Source organism: Peromyscus eremicus, chromosome 8b (genome assembly GCF_949786415.1).
Source record: "Peromyscus eremicus chromosome 8b, PerEre_H2_v1, whole genome shotgun sequence".
NCBI classification, from domain to species: Eukaryota; Metazoa; Chordata; class Mammalia; order Rodentia; family Cricetidae; genus Peromyscus; species Peromyscus eremicus.
Genome location: NC_081424.1, coordinates 22,081,298 through 22,100,629, shown reverse-complemented (window position 1 = coordinate 22,100,629; position 19,332 = coordinate 22,081,298). Strand labels below are relative to the sequence as shown.

The window sequence follows — 19,332 nt, the reverse complement described above, 5'->3', positions numbered from 1 at the left end:
ACCACACACCTGTCTGTGAGAAGCTATTTACCATTATGAAGTCATCTATCTCCCGTAGAAACCACCTTAGATCAGCCTCCAAGAAAGCTAGCCCTTCCGACTCACTGATCCTGCACGTTGCCATCAGCTAGCTCAGTGTAATAGAGCTGCTCCTGTTACCACTCACCACTTGCTGCTGGACCCTGGAGTCTTTCCTATGGAAGCAAAGAGATGGACTCTGTGCCTTCTAACAACTCCATTAAATACTGACATTCTCAGTGATGCCTTCAAAATCACCACTTGCTCTGGTCTGAAGACAATATATCTGGATTTTTCCTTCCTATAATTAAAATTCACAGCATACAAAGTAATAGGTTTCATTATGACATTTTCATACATATATGTCATTATACTTTGTTCTTGTTTACCTCATCTTCCACTCCCCCAGCATCCTCTGTGCTTTTCTCTTGCTAGTCCCCTCTGCTCTCATTCTCTCAAAGAGTTTTTCTTATACTTTTCCTCTTCCACTTTCATGACCTTCCCACACACAGATTTGCATCTAGATTTTGCAAATGAAAGAAAGCATGGCATTTGTCATTCTGAGTCTGGCTTATCTCTCTTAACAGAATGACCTTCAGTTCTGTGCATTTTCCATTTATTCCTTAGGACTGAATAAAATTCCACTGTATATACTACTTTCTTTTATCCATTCATCTTTTGATAGGTATGCAAAGTGATTCCATTGCTTAGTGATTAAATAGAGCAACAATAAACATGCATGCAAAAAGATGCAAAGTTTCTTTGTGGTATGCTGACTTAAAGTTCTTGAATATATAATATACCTAGGAGTGGCATACTTGGAGAATATCATAGTTCTCTTTTCAGTTTTTTGAGTAATCTCAAATCAAATCCATATTGATTTTCATAGTGACTATATTCATCTACATTTCTCCCAGCTGGTTAAAGGATCTCTTTCCCCAAACCTCACCAGCCTTTGTTTTCATGATGGTAGCCATTCTGACTGGGACTAACCAGACTCTGGCTCAAAGCAGTTTTAAATTGCATTTTCCTGACAGCTAAGGATATTGAACATTGTCTCAAATGCTTATTGGCCATTTATATTTCTTTTATTGAGACTGTCTCTTTGGTTTATTAACTCATTTATTGATTGGGTGATATTGTGAGTGTTTAATTTTGCACTTAAATTAATTTTAGACATTAATCCCTTGTCTAATGTATAAATGACAAAGATTGTTTCATATCCTATAGATCACCTATTCATTCTGGTGATTGTATATCAACAAAAAATTTTGATGTTGCATTTTTGTGAATGGCATAATCCTTATTTCATTATTATTTGAAATATTGTAACTTGATCATATCTGGATTTTTAATCTATTATTGAAAAAACTGGAGACTCTTATTAGTATATGTAGACTTGGAGATATTGAAGAATAAAGCAGAGATAATAGTTTTGAACCATAATTTTGAGCAGAGCAATGAAAGAGTTTGGCATTGGGCCATTTCCTGCTGGGAAATTGGAATGTTCCCTAATTACATTAAGATTTTACAGTTAATGTTCTTTCTTTTCTGTCATCCCCTTATACTGTTTAGCATAGTACAGAACAAACATTATAATGCTTTGTAATGGGCTAGCTATTTTCTTATATTCCAAAGGAAACCTACCTCAGGAGATGTACTTTACATGAAGAAGGTGCTTTATAGTAATTGTTACCTGTTGCTCTTATATGCTCTTACTTTGTTACCTGTTTAAGGCATTAGCATCTTCTTTGCTTTATGAGAAATTTCTGTGATGAGCCATCCTTTGGTACATGTGGAGGGCAGAGTAATTGCCCTCTCTAAGATATCCATGTGCTAATCTTTAGAACCTGCGAATATGGGATCTGGGGCAAATAGGACTTTATTGATATTAGTTTTTAAAAGATTTATTTATTTATTTTTATGTACATTGGGGTTTGCCTGCATGTGTGTCTGTGCGATGATACAAGATCCACTGGAACTGGAGTTACCGACAGTTGTGAACTGCCATGTGGGTATTGGGAATTGAAGCCGGGTCCTTCGAAAGAAGAACCAGTGCTCTTAGCTGCTGAGCCATCCCTCCATCCCCTTTTACTGATGATTAAGTTCAGGTTTTCAGGTGGAGAAATGACTTGGGTTCCTTGGGGCCCAGTGCAGTCACAAGGGTTTATGTAAGAAACGCTCAAGGGCCTCAATGTGGAGGATGCGCTGTGCAGGCTGTAGGGCTGTTGGACTAATGTAACTGCTGGCTTGAAGATGAAGTAGGACATGGCCAGGAAACCAGGAAACAGGCTCTAGAAGCTGAAAGAGGCAAGGAAATAGATCACCCCCACTGGAACAGCTCAGGCTCCATTTATTGCTAGGCTTTGAGTTCTTCCAGTTAGAATTTTGTTGAGTTCCTTTTTCCTATACTGGGCATAGAGCCTTTCTTCTGTTTTTCAGAATGTGGATTTCCAGATATCCTAGTGTATTATTATTATTTTGCCATGACTCCTCAAACTTTAATGTCTGGAGCTTAACCCATTTTCTGGCGCCTTATGCAATCCTCCAGACTTGGCGGTGTTCTGGTGAGCATTCTGTGATGATGGGGGGACTGCAGTTTTCAGCCTCATCAAACAGTAAGGGTAGCTGTAGCACAACTAACATGTGGCAGATTCCTCCATCTTTGGCTGCTCTGGTTGATGAGTTCATTTTTTTTTTTTGATTGTTTAATGAGAGAAAAGCAAGAGCCTAAAATCTTAAAAATATAGAGGTGAAAGGGGAAGACAGGTGACTTTTTTTTTTTTTTTTTGTTTTGAGACAGGGTTTCTTTGTGTAACAGCCCTGGCTGTTCTGGAACTCACTCTATAGACCAAACTGGCCCCAAATTCACAGAGATCTTTCTGCCTCTGCCTCCTGACTGCTGGGATTAAAGGTGTGCACCACCACTGCCCGGATTTTTTTTTTTTTTTTTTATTTTATCTACATTAGTGTTTTGCCATGGGTTTCAGATCTCCTGGAACTGGAGTTACAGACAGTTGTGAGCTGCCATGTGGGTGCTGGGAACTGAACCTAGGTCCTCTGGAAGAGCAGTCAGTGCCTTTAACCATTGAGCCATCTCTCTAGCCCCTGTGAAAATTTTAAGAATGAGAGTAATAATATTGTCCAGCCTGAAAAAAATAGTTTAGGGGAAAACCTGGGCAGGGCAGGTGTGAGCTTATATTTGCCTGTTTGCTTGTTTTGGTATTATTCCCTTGAGGAGACAATTTAACACCAGAAAAAGAGTTACTTTGATTAACCGTATTAATATATTCCTTTTTATGAATACTTAAATGCTTCTTCATAACTTAAAATATTAATAGACTTTACCATTTTTGAATATAGCACTTTAAAAGAAAAGTGATTTTTTTTGTTTTGATCAGTATAACTCAAACATCTAGGAAATTTTAGAATAAGCTTAACAATTGAAAGTATTAAAACTTTTATTTTGAAATTACCTTAGTCTGTATTTCAAGCTTAATTATAAGTAGATGCACAATTCAGAAATTTTAGAGGTACTCAAAAAAGCCATTCCAGGCGAGCCTAGTTCATTCTGAATCTATCTTGAACTAAGTCAGTCTGAAATAATCGATGGCTGTGCCATTGATGAACCTTGGCTCTTATCCTCTTCTGTGTCTCGGTTTTCTTTTTGAATTTTTAAACACAGATAGTTATTTTGAGTGTTTCCCCAGTGCACTAGTTATGGTTTCTCTTGTGATAACACACCGTGACCAAAAGCAATTTGGGGAGGAAAGGATTTATTTCAGCTTACAACTCTCAGGTCATACTTAACCAGTGAGGAGAGTCAGGGCAGGAACCTGGGGGTCGGAGCTAAAACCAAAGCCGTGGAATGATGCTGTTTGCTGCCTTGCTCTTCATGGCTTGCTCAGCCTAATTTCATATTCAACCCAGGGCCACCTGCCCAGAGGTGACAATGCCCACAATGGGCCAGGCACTCCCACATCTTTTTCCAATTAAGAAAATGCCTTATAGATTTGTCTACAGGCCACCTACATGGAGACAGTGATGCCTTCAGCAGGCTGGGTCCTCTCATAGCAATGGTCAATCAAGAAAATATTTCATAGACATGCCCATAGGCCAGTCTGATGGAGGTGATTCCTCAGAGTTCCTCTTCCCAGATGACTCTCACTGTGGCTGTGTCCAGTTGACAGTAAAAACCAGGACAATGACTGAACACTGTTGTTCTTTTTAGATCATCATTTTGAGCATCTTTTGTTCTGGCTTTTCTCTTTTATGCTATGCTCAGAAGTGATTTGTTCAGTTTTTGCTTTAACACATATAAATATGTCCCAAGTCCTCTTGGAAGCTTCTTACGTTGATATGGTCACATCTGTTACCAACAACAGATACATGTGATGCTTTGCAGATCAAGCCACAGGCACTACTTAACACCCTCAGGAGTTTTCATCTGAACCACTGAAAATCCAGCACTTAGGTATTGTAGTAGACACGTCACATGATCTAGTTAAGTATGTTCTAGTTAGTTGCTGTCACTATTTATGTTTATCCAATGCTAACCAACAATATAAAAAATGGACTTTAATATAGTGCAGGTCAGCTTTAATTCAGGCAGTAGGCTGAATGGTATAATGAAGAGTTGTATAATGTATAAAAGCATTTTTCAGGAGCAACATGGCTGTGTTTAGGAAGACAAAGGAATTTTATAGAGTTGAAAACAGATTGAAACTATATTACACCTTTTCTTTCTTCTGTCCTTGTATGCTTTTGTGTATGTGTGTATGTGCTTGTGTGTGTGCACACTCATGTGTACTTGCACGTGCAGTGTTAGAGACTGAATCCAGAGCCTTGCACATGGTAGGAAAGTGCTGTGCTACTGACCTCCACCTCTAGCCCAAGGTTACATTTTTCTAATACACCTTGTAAAGTGGGAAAAAAAGACAAAGAGTAGAATTGAAAGGGACAAATAGAGTAGAATTAATTGTTTGGGTGTGGACTCTCATTTAAGAGATGTATATTGGGCTAGACACCAATCCACGAATATAGCAGAGTATCATTGGCATCATTACATTGACATTATTTTTTTCTCCAATCATATTTGGTTCTATCCTAGGTCTTTGGGTCATCCGGCCTGTGGGTCCTGGTGCTCCAGGGAGTGTCGGGGTGGGCTTACTTTTGTGGCATGGGTCTTAGGCTAGACCAGTCATTAAGAGACTTCATCCAGCAACTGATGGAAACAGAGACAGAGACCCTCAGGCAAACATTAGGCTGAGCTCGGGGAATCCTGCTGAAGAGAGGGAGGAAGCCAGCGTGGTCAAGGACATCACAAGAAACCCCACAGAATCAACTAACCTGGGCTTATAGGGGCTCACAGAGTCAGAATTGGCAACCAGGGAGCCTGCATGGGACTGATGTAGGCACTCTGCATATATGTTATAGTTGTGTAGCTTGGTCTTCTTGTGAATCTCCTAACAGTGGGAGCAGGGCCTGTCTCTGACTCTTTTGCTGACTTTTGGGACCCTGTTTCTCATACTGGGTCGCCTTGCCTAGCTTTAATACAAGGGGAGGTGCTTAGTCTGACTGCAACTTAATATCCACGGGAGGCTTGCCCTTTTTTGCACAGAAATGGAGACGCAGTAGATTTTGGGGGGGGTATAGAGGAGTATGGGGAGGGAGTGGAACTGGGAGGAAAGGAGGGAGGTGAAACTGCGGTCAGGATGTAAAATAATAAATTAATTAATAAAAATACTTGCTTAGGACAAAAATGAGAAACAAGACTGAAAAAACAGTGATTCTCAGGATAATATATAGAATGTGCTTAAAAAGAGACATGTATTCTGCAACTACTATGTGTACTGTGGTGCTTAAGCCACTGCAAAAATGCAAATATTAATCATATGCGTATTTCCTTGTGGAGATTAAGGAGGCACCTACATAAGAGAACTGTAAGGTAGAAATGGATCATAGAGCCTTTACAACTCATCTCAAAGAACTGCAGAGAAATGTATTTCAGGATGGGAATGGACAAAAGCTTTAAGTCAACAGAGCATATGGTATATATGAGACTCTATTGACACTCTATATGAAATGTTAGAAGAAGGTTTTGGGGGAGTAGTTTGGAATGGTTGATGAGGATCGGATTGTGAGGGGAAGGCAAAGGTTATACTTGAATCATTGCTTGTAGATCCTGGCTGTAAAATTGGAATGTTGAGAAAATATCCAAGACAAAGAACACTCAGCGGCCAAGCTGGCTCATGTTTTCACAGCGAAGGGAAACCATTTCAAGTTTTTATTAGAGAAGTGGCCCCGGGAGGGCTTCCGTGCAGTTGTAAGTGTGAGAGCATTAGCAGGGCGTGGTTGTCAGGAAAGAAGTCAGAAGGCTGTCACTTGTTAAAAGAAGCAGTAAGAATTGGACTGAGGTAGATTGGTAGTGGGAAAGAGGAACAGAGTAGTGTAAGAATTATTGCAGAAGTAGGATCCATAAACTCTATGGGCAGAGTCTAAAAGCTGGTGCAAATAGTATTGGAACTGAAGTTGTAGCTATGGTGTTTAGCTCAGATGGCTGGGGAGATGGTGGTGTCTTGAACTCGGTGCTTGGGAGGAGAGTCAGATGTGGAGACAAGGTAAGGTTAGTTTTTTTTTTTTCAGATTAGATGATACTAGTATGACAAGCAGCAATTCATGCCGGATTCTCATGGTAGAAGAGTTTGTGTTGGAGCTAATGTAGTGTGAATCACCTGTGAAGTGTAGCTGTAGATAGCAAGTAGGGGACACTTGAGGTGGTCCATGTTTTCCATGTCAGTAGGGGCAGGATGATTTATCAGAGGAGGTATTAGGGACTTTGGTGTTGTGTTTTTGTTGCTACCTTTTAATTAATTCATTAACTTTAAAATTTCTAGACAGAATTTTGCCACGTACCTGGCCTTGAGCTCCTCAACCTGCTGCATTAGTCCAGCGTTGCTGAAATGACAGTTGTGTGCCATTTTGCCCATAGGGACTTCAGGCTGGGTAAATCTCACAGCAGGAAGGATGGTTAATTAGCTATGATGAACGCAGGAAGTCAAAGGAGATGGGGCTGAGTCCTAGGTGGTGGCACATGCCTGTGGTCCCTGTACTTTGGAAGTGGATGTAGGAAGATCAGGAGTTCAAAAGGCCAGTCTTGGCTAACCAGTGAGTTCAGTTAAGTGTTGCCTAGGCTAGGGAACTTTTTCTGAGGAAGCACAAAATGAAAGATCTTTAAAATTTGGCATCTTGGTTACTTATCTATTGCTGTGATAAGACAAACACAGCTTATAAAAGAAATCATTTAATTTGTTGTTCACAGTCATCAAGGCTGGAAGCATGGTAGCTGGCGGGCAGTCATGGCCCTGGAGCAGTAGCTGAGAGCTCGTTTTGATATACAAGCACAAGGCAGAGAGAGATAACTGGGAGTGATTTGGGCTTTTGAAACCTCAGCACCCTCCCCCAGTGACACACCTCCTCCAACAAGGCCACACCCACTAACCCTTCCCAAACAGTTCCACCAACTGGAGACCAAGTATTCAAATACATAAGCCTATGGAGGCCATCCTCCCCCGCTTCCCCCGCAAGGGAGTAGTGGTGAAAAAGGAGGAGGGAAGTTGAGGAAGCACCGTGTTGGTTGGCTATGACAGCTTTGTAAAATATAAGAGATTTCAGTGTCTGGAATATTGCACATAAGTCTTTGTTACAGCGACCACTTACAAGATGAATTCTGTTAAGAACTAAGGATTATCTCTTTAATTGACTGCTACTTAGCATAATACTGCTTGTCTCATCGACTGTAACAGAATGTTCAAGTAATTGCTCACTTACCATTTGTCACAGCTGTTATGGAACTTGCTACTGTATTGCAGATAAGAATGGGGATCAGTGAATTATCTTTCCAGATTTCTTCTTAAATAGGCTGTTGTAGGTGAAAAGCAGTTACTTCGTATTTTCCTTTTTTGGTTTTTCAAGACAGGGTTTCTCTGTGTAGTTATGGTGCCTGTCCTGGATCTCCTCCGTAGACCAAGCTGGGCTTGAACTCCCAGAGATCTGCCTGGCTCTGCCTCCCCAGTGCTGAGATTAAAGGCGTGCGTCACCGCCTCCGCCTGGCCCTATTTTCTTATATAGACAACAGAAATGTAAAATTTATTTGACAATTTGAATAAGGATGACGCAAAGCATTCAGCCCAGAGATGCAGTGCTGCTGTAGGGAGATGTCGGGACCGAGGATGGGCAATGGGAGTTGAGGACAACATGGCCAGAGGAGGGAGCTAGGATTTAGAACTCTGAATACAGCTTCTCTCCTGCATCCTTGACACTGTTGGTCCTTGTTTGCTTTCTTGACCAGAAGCAATTTAGAAAGGAAAAGGTCTATTTGGCTGACATGTCCCAGTTGTAGTCTATCATTGTGCAAAGTCAGGGTAGGAGCTCAAGCAGAAGCAGAGGCAGGGACCACGGAGAAAAGCTGCTTCCTGCCTTGCTCTTCCTGGCTCACTTAGTTGAGCTCTCCTCCAGCAGTCTTTGGTCAAGAAAATGCCCCACAGACATGCCCATAGGCCAGTTTGGTGGAGGCAGTTTTTAAACTGTCAGCAGTGATGCCATGCTGTCACAGAGCCGTAGTGTAGGGGGTGGTGAAGGTGCAGACAGATTGCCCTTGTGAGACCAGGGAATGCTTCCTCAAGAAGCTGGATGAGCTGAGGTCAGAGTGGTAACCGGGCAATTGTGCAGAGCTCTGGGGGAGCCTAAGAGTGTACTGTACACCTTTTTCTAGATGGAGGGTTTTATTTCAGGAATTTTTTCACCAATACACAGGCTATGGAAAGTCTGGGGAAGAGGGTAACACAGAAGGGTGAGCAGAGGTGGGACTGTGACACGGGAGGGGAGCAGAGGTGGGACTGTGACACGGGAGGGTGAGCAGAGGTGGGACTGTGACACAGGAGGGTGAGCAGAGGTGGGACTGTGACACGGGAGGGGAGCAGAGGTGGGACTGTGACACGGGGGGGGGGTGAGCAGAGGTGGGACTGTGACACGAGAGGGTGAGCAGAGGTGTGGCTGTGCTGTTCCTGTCTTTTATTGTTTGCTGTTTGGTAGTTTTGTTTGATTCATATCACTGTTCTGGGTGCACAATGTGTATTTTTTTTTTAATCTCTTGAGGCTTTCAATGTTCTGTACATTATCGTGGCTCAGCAAACAGTATCATGTACAGGAAGGTGCAGTGTTCTGTTGAGAAATTTCAGGTCTGACTACAAAGCCATGAAAAACAAAAGTTACAAGTTTCTCCTGATAGAAATAGATTGATCACCTGTCTCTTGTTCAGAGTGCATAGCATGCCTGCAGTTGTGTTAGCCATCGTTTATGGTGGCTCTTCCGGAAGTCTACTAAATAACTATATGTTCTATCTATTCTATTACAGAGTTACAAATTCTGTCAAGGAAAACTACAGCTGATTTTAGATCAGTTGGATCCTGGGCAACCTAAAGAGGTAAGTTCAAAGGATAGCTGTTCTGTTCAGTAAGATACCATGCACGAGTCTAGACTGCAGTCAGTAGTAGCTGGCTGTTTTGTTGTTGTTGGTGGTGGTGGTTATGGTGGTGGTGGTGGTGGTGGTAATTTTTGTTTGTTGTTGGTTTTTTAGATGCTAGGTCTTTATAATTATAAGCAGTCTTGGGTTGGTAACCATGATTAGCTTTTCTGTCTGGAGCAGACACTCACATTGTGCTCACTCACTCTTTCACTCACTCACTTCATTTCTTCTTTTCTTCCTGTGTGTCCACAGGTACACATGGTTTCATGTGTATGTGTACATGAAATCCAGAGGTCCACATCACTTGCCTTCCTCTACTGCTTACCTCCTTATTTATCCATCGATTTATTTTGCAACAGGGTCTTTTACTGAACCTGGTGCTCACTGATTGTCTGAACTGGCTGGCCTGTGAACTTCTGGTTTCCTCCATGGCTGCCCTTCTATCCCCAGTGTTAGAATTACAGATATGCACAACAGTGCCTGACTTTTTATGCGATTCCAGGGGCTGTGAACTTAGGCCCTCATGTCCCCCTAGGAAGAATTTCTTTAGAGATTTTTTTGATTTGAGGAATATACATACTCCATCTGTTTTCCCTAGCTTCAGTTTGGAAGGGATAAAGCTATGTGTGGTTGTCTCTGTAGCTATCCCCTTTCAGTATTTTATTGTTAAGAAACCGCAATGCTTGTTTCATTTTTAGAAAACATGAGCATCTACTTAAGGTTATTTTAATAGATAACATGGAATACTATCATGTACAATGCCTTGAAATATGTACAGACTGGATAGTGACTAAATTCAGTTAGTAAACATATATTACTGCCCATAATTTTTAAAATTTTTGATTGAGTGGCTTACATTCTTTCCTGACAAATTTTTAGGAGTAGAATGTACGATACATACGCATTGGGTTGTACAATAGATCTCACCAACTTTTTCCTTGCAGCTTATATTTTGTGTTGGACAAACATCTCACCAGTTATTATGCATGAAACTCTAACAGTTTATTAGAAAAAAGTTTGGGGGTGGATCAGCAAGTGAAGTGCTTGCCACCAACCCGGATGATCTGAGTTCAATCCCCGGACCCACCTGGTGGAAGGAGAAAACTGATTCCTGCAAGTCCTTTGACCTTCATACATGCTCCCACACCCCTGCACATCCACTCTCACACACTAAATAAATAAATAATGAAAAACATTTAAAAAAGGAAAAAGAATTTTGAAGAAGCAATTGTATTAAATTATATCTGTTCATATTTTGAGAGATTTTTAGAAGCTATTATTTATTGATGTCTTGTTTTATTAGTCACTTTGAATTAGAAACTACAATAGGATCTTTAAAAGTGATACCACAGTAAGCATTTATTTCTAAATATTTCTAATTACATATTTTACATTATTTCATGGAAAAAGTAAGCTTACACATTGTTTATTAAAGGGAATTTGATATGGCTTCATTTTTAGAGCTGTGTTAGTGAAGGAAAGAAAGAGAGGTTTGGGTGCACTGTTTTCTAGGACAAGCACCATATAAAATCCAGTAAGGGAGTTTGTTTTTTATGTTGTTGACTGAGAGAAACAAATTTTATCAAAGCAAGAGGATAAAAGATTAACTGAACTTTTAAAAATACAGCAGTGTACAAGAATAGATGAAAAAAGAAATTTACCCTAGAATAAAAATTCATAGACTGTAACTCAAATTTAAAATAGTTCTTTGTAAGGTCCAAAAAGCATACAGTGAGAATGGAAGACAAGTGGAGTTACTTTCCTATTGCTGTGATAAAACACAGAACCAAGGCAGCTTAGGAAAGGAAGCATTTAATTTGACTTATGGTTTCAGTTCGTAATGGCAGAGTGAAGAAACAGCTGTCCTCTCAATCACAGGAGTCTTTTGAAATCTCAGAGCCTGCCCTCAGTGACATACCTCTCCAGCAGACATCCTAATCCTTCCTAAACAGTTCCAACAATTGAGTACCAAGAATTCAAGTACATGAGCCCATGGGGGCCATTCTCATTCAAATGAACACAACCAGTACAGATAAATTATTTTGGAAATACATGTTTTGCAAGAGCTGGAGAACAACTGCATATAGAAGTAGAAAATCAGGAGTAATTGGCCTTAATAGCCAAGGAAAATGATAGCCTTTGTATATTGTCAGGAAGTAAAGCTTTCTTTTAAAATTGCTGGTCTTAATTATATTTTCAGAATTTCTCCAGTGGTCCTAATGTGTCTTCTTTGCTGCTTCACTTAAATAACACTGGTCATATTTTTCTTACGGAAAGTATAAAAACAGATTCTTAAAAAATTGAGTTTCTTTTTAGACAATTGCACCTGTGTATGTAGCATCTACTGGTTACTCTCACTCCAATTCATCAGCCTCTCCCCAAAATCTTTCACATTTATTTGTGTCAATTCGAAAAACAATTTTTGTGTGTGTGAGTAAATATATGTAGCATGTTAGGCTAATAAATCAGTTTGCTTGAGAACAGTACCAAGAGTTTTTGTCACAGAATTGAATTTCGTTTTTAAAGTTTATTTTTTAAAACTTTGTATTAATAAATTTTGTCCTTTGGCAATGTCACACGCGTATTTAATGTATTTTCATTACTTACTCTATCCTCTGTTACCTCCCTCTCAACTCTGATAGCCCCTCCCCACTAAATCTCTTTTCCCATATTCATGACCTCTTATTTTGTTTCATTTCCCTTTGACTGTGGGCATGGATTTGGACCTGTCTACTGCACCCTGTGGGCTCCCTAGTGGGCACAAGACAGGGTACTGTGCCTTGCCTTCTGCCGGAGTCTGTTAGTTGGCAGCATTTCAGTAAGTTATAGGGTCCCCGGCATTCCTCTCACAGTTCCTCCGTAGCTGACTGTGGGCATGCCTGGTCTTGCAGAGGTCACGATGACCATGGCTGTGTCTTGCTTAGAAGATGCTATTTTATGGCCCTTTTCCTCATCTTCTGGCTTTCTTGTGCCTCCTCTGTGATGATCCCCGAGCGTATGGAGATGGTGCAGATGTTTTGTTTAGGGCCAATCTCTCAGCTGTCACATGTTCTCAGTATCTTGTGCAGCCGTGGGTGTCTGTATTGTTCACTCTAAAGAGCTGTTCTTCTAATTAAATTGGACTGGCATTTGTTGGTCCATTCCTGGTTGGTCTGCTTGAGGCAGGTCAGCTGGGGAGGGATCCTGGCTGAAGGTTTTTTTAAACCTCAGACTTTTGGGTGTATCTTTAGGTATATCTTTGGTATGTCATTTAGTATCAATTTTTCAAATGAATTACTTTCCAGAAATGGTTCTGTTTAAATGAATAGTTCTGATTTATCCTATTGAAATCTAAGAAATCAGAGATCACTTTATTTTTCTTTTGGCATTTTGCATTCTGCTTTTTTTTCTTGATTATTAGTAAAAAATGCTAAATGAAACCGGATACGAGACTAAACTACTTTTATATATTACAAATTTTGTCTTCAATTTAAATGGATTACTTGTAAATATATTCTTGCTTAGAGACTTTTCTTCTGGGTAAATTTCAAGTAGTAAATTCTTTATAGGATTTTATTCTAGAAGTTACCTGAAAAGGAGAAATTACTTAATATTGGAAGCGCCTGAGTTTTCAAACCCTCTTTCTAACCTCCCTAATGCCTGTCCCACAGGTGTGTTCAGCGGTTTTCCTCGATGGGACCCCATGGAGCACCCTGCATTTCCCCCTTTATCTGAAACAGTTGAGTCTGTGATGGAGGTCTCTGCTGCCTCAGTGTTGCTCCCTGGCTTTGATTTATATCAAGTGACCAGACTTTGAGTAGAAGCTTGGCCTTGTTATGTTGCCTTTTTAGCAGTTATAAGAGTGCAAATGAAGCTTTGCTCTCTGAGGTGGAGCCTTCTCCACTTTTGTCCCTTGAGTCTGTGTTTGGGCTGAATTCTGATTGGATTCTATAATGATTAGGAAGTAGCCTTTCTGGGGGAAGGTAGAAATTCAATTTTGCATTTCACCGCTGAGTTAGTTTTTCTCCTTCAGTGGCTAGAAGGCCAGAAAATATGGTCCAGCAGCAAAATGAAAACACTTGATCAGATTGTTCCCTGGGAGCTGTTCACAGAGGCAGGACTGGGAATGCCTTTCCAGTGGCTGTGTGGGCGGTGTGCTGAAAGTAAATCAGGCACTCTCTAGCAGCCCTAGTGGGAGGCATACAGTGTGGGGATGCCCAGGATGAGGCTCCTGGAAAACGTTGCTTGGTGGTTCCAGTGCAGCCTCCATCCATTTCTCTTAGCTGTGATACAGTCACAGTACACGTGTACTGTTGCAGATTTCGTTACAAAAGACAGGCCATTCTTGCTTTCTCTACCTAGCACTTAGTTTGCATAAAAGTGTTCCTAAGAGTTACTTTATGAAAGAGCATCTGATTCTCAAAAGTGACTCATTAAAACATAGTTTCTCTGGTTCTTCCTCTTAGTAGTTTGTTAAATAGTATCTTGGAGAATGGAAATTCTTTTAGCATTAATAATTGTGGTGATATGTGGTGTACCCTAATAAATTTGCCTGAGGATCAGAGGACAAAGGCAGCCACTATTTTAGACACAGAGGGCAGGCAGTGGTGGCACACACCTTTAATCCTGGCACTTGAGATTTCATGCCTTTGCTTGGGAAGCACACATGTCTTAAATCCCAGGAAGTAATATGGCAGGGCAGAGAAAGGTATATAAGGCGTGAGGAGAACTCACTCTCTTTAGGCTAAGGGTTACAAAGAGGTAAGAACTAGTGGCTAGCTATTCTGCTTCTCTCATCTTTCAGCTTTCTGAAGATGATGAAGATGAAGAATATCTGGCTCTGGGTTATTTATTAAAAGACCATCTAAGATTCGAACAACAAATAACATTGTTATTTTAAACTCTGTAGGTGAGATATGAAGCTTTGCAAACACTATGCTCAGCTCCACCATCTGATGTCCTCAACTGTGAAAACTGGACCACTCTCTGTGAAAAACTGACCTCGTCTCTGTCCGATCCAGATCCTACATTCACTGTAAGGAGACAGCTGTGAATCGCTCTTCTAGACCCAAGGGCGATTTCATCATTTTCCTTAGTAGCTCAGCCGTGGAACTTCAGTTTAGGGTTAACATCACAAGAGAGACAGGAGGCAGGTAGTCATGGCAAAACAAGGTATCCAGTTACATTTATGTATTTTAAATCTTCCATCAGTGGAGATATTATTAGACTCGAGGCAGAAATGATTTGGGAACCACTTTTGTTATTTATATCAAAAGAAAAAGATGTTTGCCTAATACTTGGATACAAACCCCAGAAAGTATTCTACATTTCTATACAAACTTTGATATGAGGACTTCAAAGGTGCAAAAAGAGATATTTTTAGGGTCACCTTTAGCATTTCAATTCTAAAAAGAAATTGTCAGTTTACCTGTATTTTTCCCCTTATCTGATGGAAGAGAATCATGCCTGAATGTATTTTCTTGATTTCAAAAATTATGACTTTATAAACATGTTAAAAGTTTCTAATGGGTCATTACAAGTTGCTTTATTTAGCTATTGTACATTACCATGCAGCAAGGTTCAGCTCATTACTTGAGTTCACAAGTTGCAAACAATTGTTATAAAGAAAGCCGGAGGCAGGATCAAATTGTTTTGGACAGATATAGCATCCTTTTATTTTAAGTTTATGCTGCATCTAAATTGCTAGCGACATCATTGCTGTTCTATAGAGCTGTTATGTGCAACTGACTGAAGCCTCTAGTGGCTGAAAAACGACAGATTCTTATGAGCTGCTGCAGCTGTAAACACAGACTTCACATACTTCAGAGCCTTTGTTCAGTGGGAATGTCTGAGAGTTAGCGGAAGATATCATTAACCATCTGGGGACCTATTTCCCGTGAAAATATTAGCCTGGGTGATATAAACAAGGTTATTAATTTTGTTCCTGTAGATTAGAAAATGTGAGGCAAGATTGTTTTTATTTAATGGCAACTTGTATTTCGCTAGAAGATTTCCTCTTCTCATGCTATTTAAGTGGTTTGAAAGAAAATGAAGGGTCAGGTACTATTTTAATGCCTATTAGTGTCAGGGACTGCATTTATTTCTCATTCAGTTTATTTTGTGATTATTTTCTCTGTGAGTTTTGATAAATTGAAAATTAAAATGTTTATGTAGTTTTTTTTTTTTTTTCTAGTGAATAGGCGCTGTTCCTAGACAGACTCCTAAACGTTCACTAATGTTAAATATAAAGAAACAAGTCCTGGACTTGAAAACGTGTGGTCTTGCAATGTAGTGTTGCCTGTGTGCCCACTGCTGGATGGCGTCATTAAATCAAGACTAGAACCTCCATGCAAGCCTCCAGCCTCGTCTCCCAGCCCCACTGACCCCTCCTTCCTCCCGCTTTCTGCTCCTGTTCCCTGCCGTTACAAGATTGCATAGCAGTACATTTTTGTCATTCGTTTTACTCTTAGCTGTGGTTAGTTTTCCTTTTGGCTGAACAAGAATATGCCTCTTTAAAACAGACACGTGCTTCATCTGGTTTTGGATAGTGTCTTTCGAGTTTATTTTCTGTTTAAATGTGTAAAGTGTATCATCTGTGCGGTTGTAAGAAGCTTCAATCAGAATGTTCTCTCTCATTTCTGTAGGACCGGATTCTAAAGTTCTATGCACAGACTTTTACACTCTCGCCGTTACACATGACCAAGGAAATTTATACAAGCTTAGGTATGTTTACTAAATATTTTATTTTATTTGAGGTATGTGCTCCTCAAATATTTTTCTCTTATATATACTTAAGAAAAATTCATAAGCAATGACTCTTTTTCTAGAAGCATTGTATAATATAATGGCTATATATTTTTATCTTTGTTTTCAGCTAAATATCTGGAGTTATACTTTCTTTCTAGAGAAAATCACATTCCCACTCTTTCAACTGGAGTAGATATAACCAGTCCGAATGTGACCCGTTTACTGAAAAAGGTATCCGTTTACTATAATTACATTATGTAAAGTAGATCTATTATTTCAGAATTATAATGTTTTGAGAGATTTTGTGCACTGCTTACAGGTTCGCCTTCTGAATGAATATCAGAAAGAGGTTCCATCTTTTTGGATTCGTCATCCAGAGAAGTAAGTCCCCCGAGTTAGGCAATGTAAGGCATGGGCTACGCCCCTCAGGTCTTTCCAGAACAGAAGGCAACAGTGGCCTTTGGTGACTTACATGGTTCAGTGTGCCACTTAGGTTTTTCCAGCTTGATACAAAATAGAACCACCCAGGAAAGGAAGCCCTCAGCTGAGGAACTGCCCTCATCACACTGGCCTATGGGGTATTTTCTTAACCGCAGATGGATGCAGGAGGTGCCTTCAGTAGGCACGTGGGCCCGGGCTGTGTGAGAAAAGTGTTTAGTGAGCCGAGGAAGCAGGCTTGAGGAGAGAAGCTGTAAGCAGGGCTTCCCTGGTTTCTGCCCGAAGCTCCTGCCTCAACTTCCTGTCTTGGCTTCCCTTGATGGAATGTAACTTGTAAGCAAAAGCGAACCTTTTCCTCTTGAAGTTGCTTTTGGTCATGATGTTTATCACAGCAGCAGATAAGTACACCAGGACAGAAGGTATTAATACAGTTTTTCTTTGATATAGGCATACTTAGCTGTGCACATGGTCCAACTCAAGTATTTTTTTTTGGTTTTTTTTTTTGTTTTTTTTTTTCGAGACAGAGTTTCTCTGTGTAGCTTTGCGCCTTTCCTGGAACTCGCTTTGGAGACCAGGCTGGCCTCGAACTCACAGAGATCCGCCTGGCTCTGCCTCCCGAGTTCTGGGATTAAAGGCGTACGCCACCACCGCCCGGCTCAAGTATTGTTTTTATGTCACCTACAACATTGTGAAAGAAGGGTGTTGAGTCTTGGGCTCTTAGGGATGTTTGCTACTTTGGACAAGTTTCTTAAATTCTGAAACGATTGTAAGAGCATCTGCGAGTCTAAAACTGAGCGTTATATCTGGAGACTTGAGTGCTGAAGCAGAAGGAACTTAAGTTTTTAGAACAGTGTGGCAATATTTTGTTGGACTCTAATATTGCCTAAAGATCAGAGGACAGAGCTAGCCACAGAGGTCAGGCAGTGGTGGCACACACCTTTAGTCCTAGCACTCAGGAAGCAGAGGCAGAGATCCACCTAGACTACACCAGTTTAATCTAGTCTAAAAGAAACAGAGCCAGGCAGTGGTGGCACACACCTTTAATCCCAGCACTTGATATCTTATGCTTTTGCTACCAGTATTTGGGAAGTACACACGCCTTTAATCCCAGCAGTTGGGAGGTAGAGCCAGGCGGATCTCTGTGAGTTCGAGGCCAGCCTGGTCTACAGAGCGAGATCCAGGACAGACACCAAAACTACACAGAGAAACCATGTCTCGAAAAAAACAAAAAAAAACAAAAAAAAAAAAAAATGAAGTGAAATGAAATGGCTGGGTGGAGAAAGGCATGTAAGGTGTGAGGAGATAGGAACAGGAACCCTTTTGGCTGAGTCCTCAGAGCCATTCAGCCATTCAGTCTGAGGATTTGTGGAGACAGGATCAGCTGGCGAGTTGGCGAGGTGAGAAGTGGCTGTGGCTTGTTTCCTCTGATCTTTCAGCATTTATCCTGATATCTGGTTCTGGGTTTTTAGTATAAAACCATTTAGGATTTGTGCAACAGAACAGAAAAACTGACTGGCTCTTAACCTCTACCCTTTGTAGAAAATACAAAAGAAATTATAAAGATTACATTCCACATTGTTATTCCAGAAGGATAAGAACATCACATACACTAACTATTGTTTATTTTTTAAAATTACTTCTTTCCCAAACTCTAAGGTATATGGAGGAAATTGTGGAGAGTACTTTGTCCCTGCTATCAGTCAAACATGATCAAAGCCATCTTGTCTCACAGAAGATTTTGGATCCCATCTATTTTTTTGCATTAGTTGATACTAAAGCTGTGTGGTTCAAGAAATGGATGGTAAGGAAAAATTGTTTTTTTTTCTATCATTTTAGTGACTAGCCAGTTTTATGTGCTTGGTGTGCTGAGTTATAATTGATTTTCTGCATATGTGACTGCCTTAGTCTGTATACAGATGGATGTGGTGGTAGGTGCCCGTGCCCTGTTTGGGGGTGTCAGATCTAAGGCATGGGAAAACTATTTTGCCCAGGGAAAGGCAGGAGAGGTTTTAAGTGGTGATCCATTTGAGTCTATTTAAGATGAATTATTTAATCAAAGATCTTGATTTTCATGAATCTAAGCTTACAAAAATTATAAATAGATGTGGTCGGACATAAGGATTCAGGGCTCATTTTTCTTGGGTTTAGAGCATTGGATTTCAACACACTTCCTAATGCTATGACACTTTAATACAGTTCCTTATGTTGTGGGGACCCCCAACCATAAAATTATTTCATTGCTACTGTAGTTTTTGCTAATGTTATGATTGATAATGAAAATATCTGATGCACAGGATATCTGATAGGGGATTCCCAAAGGGGTCACGACCCACAGATTGAGAACCACTAGTTTTGAGGCTCATGCCTAGAAGCGGTTTTGTTTGCTGCTTCCTGAACCTGCATTTGGGGAGATGTTTAATGCCTGGATCTGGCCGTTTCCAGTGAGGCTTATGACAGGCCCAGATTGAAAGCCGTGTTAAAGCCGTTTTTACTGTCACCTGTCAGCTAATGTGGAAGGACAGAGTCCCTCTCTTATAGCAGCACCAACACTGACCTCGGTGCTTGTGGCTTTGTCTTTCTTATCCTGTCTGTCCAGCTCTAGGTATTTGTCTGCCGGAGCAGTG

At 40.5% G+C, this 19,332-nt stretch overlaps 1 protein-coding gene across 1 annotated transcript in view; it reads left to right on the top strand.

Annotated features, from left to right (window-relative positions):
• Tbc1d32 (TBC1 domain family member 32) overlaps positions 1-19,332 on the top strand; it is a 206,097-nt gene that overhangs the window by 15,496 nt on the left and 171,269 nt on the right. The window contains exons 4-9 of the mRNA XM_059272587.1: positions 9,434-9,502; positions 14,433-14,558; positions 16,168-16,246; positions 16,398-16,501; positions 16,590-16,651; positions 18,365-18,509. Coding sequence (XP_059128570.1) covers positions 9,434-9,502; positions 14,433-14,558; positions 16,168-16,246; positions 16,398-16,501; positions 16,590-16,651; positions 18,365-18,509 — 585 coding nt within the window. The remainder of the gene's footprint in view (positions 1-9,433; positions 9,503-14,432; positions 14,559-16,167; positions 16,247-16,397; positions 16,502-16,589; positions 16,652-18,364; positions 18,510-19,332) is intronic.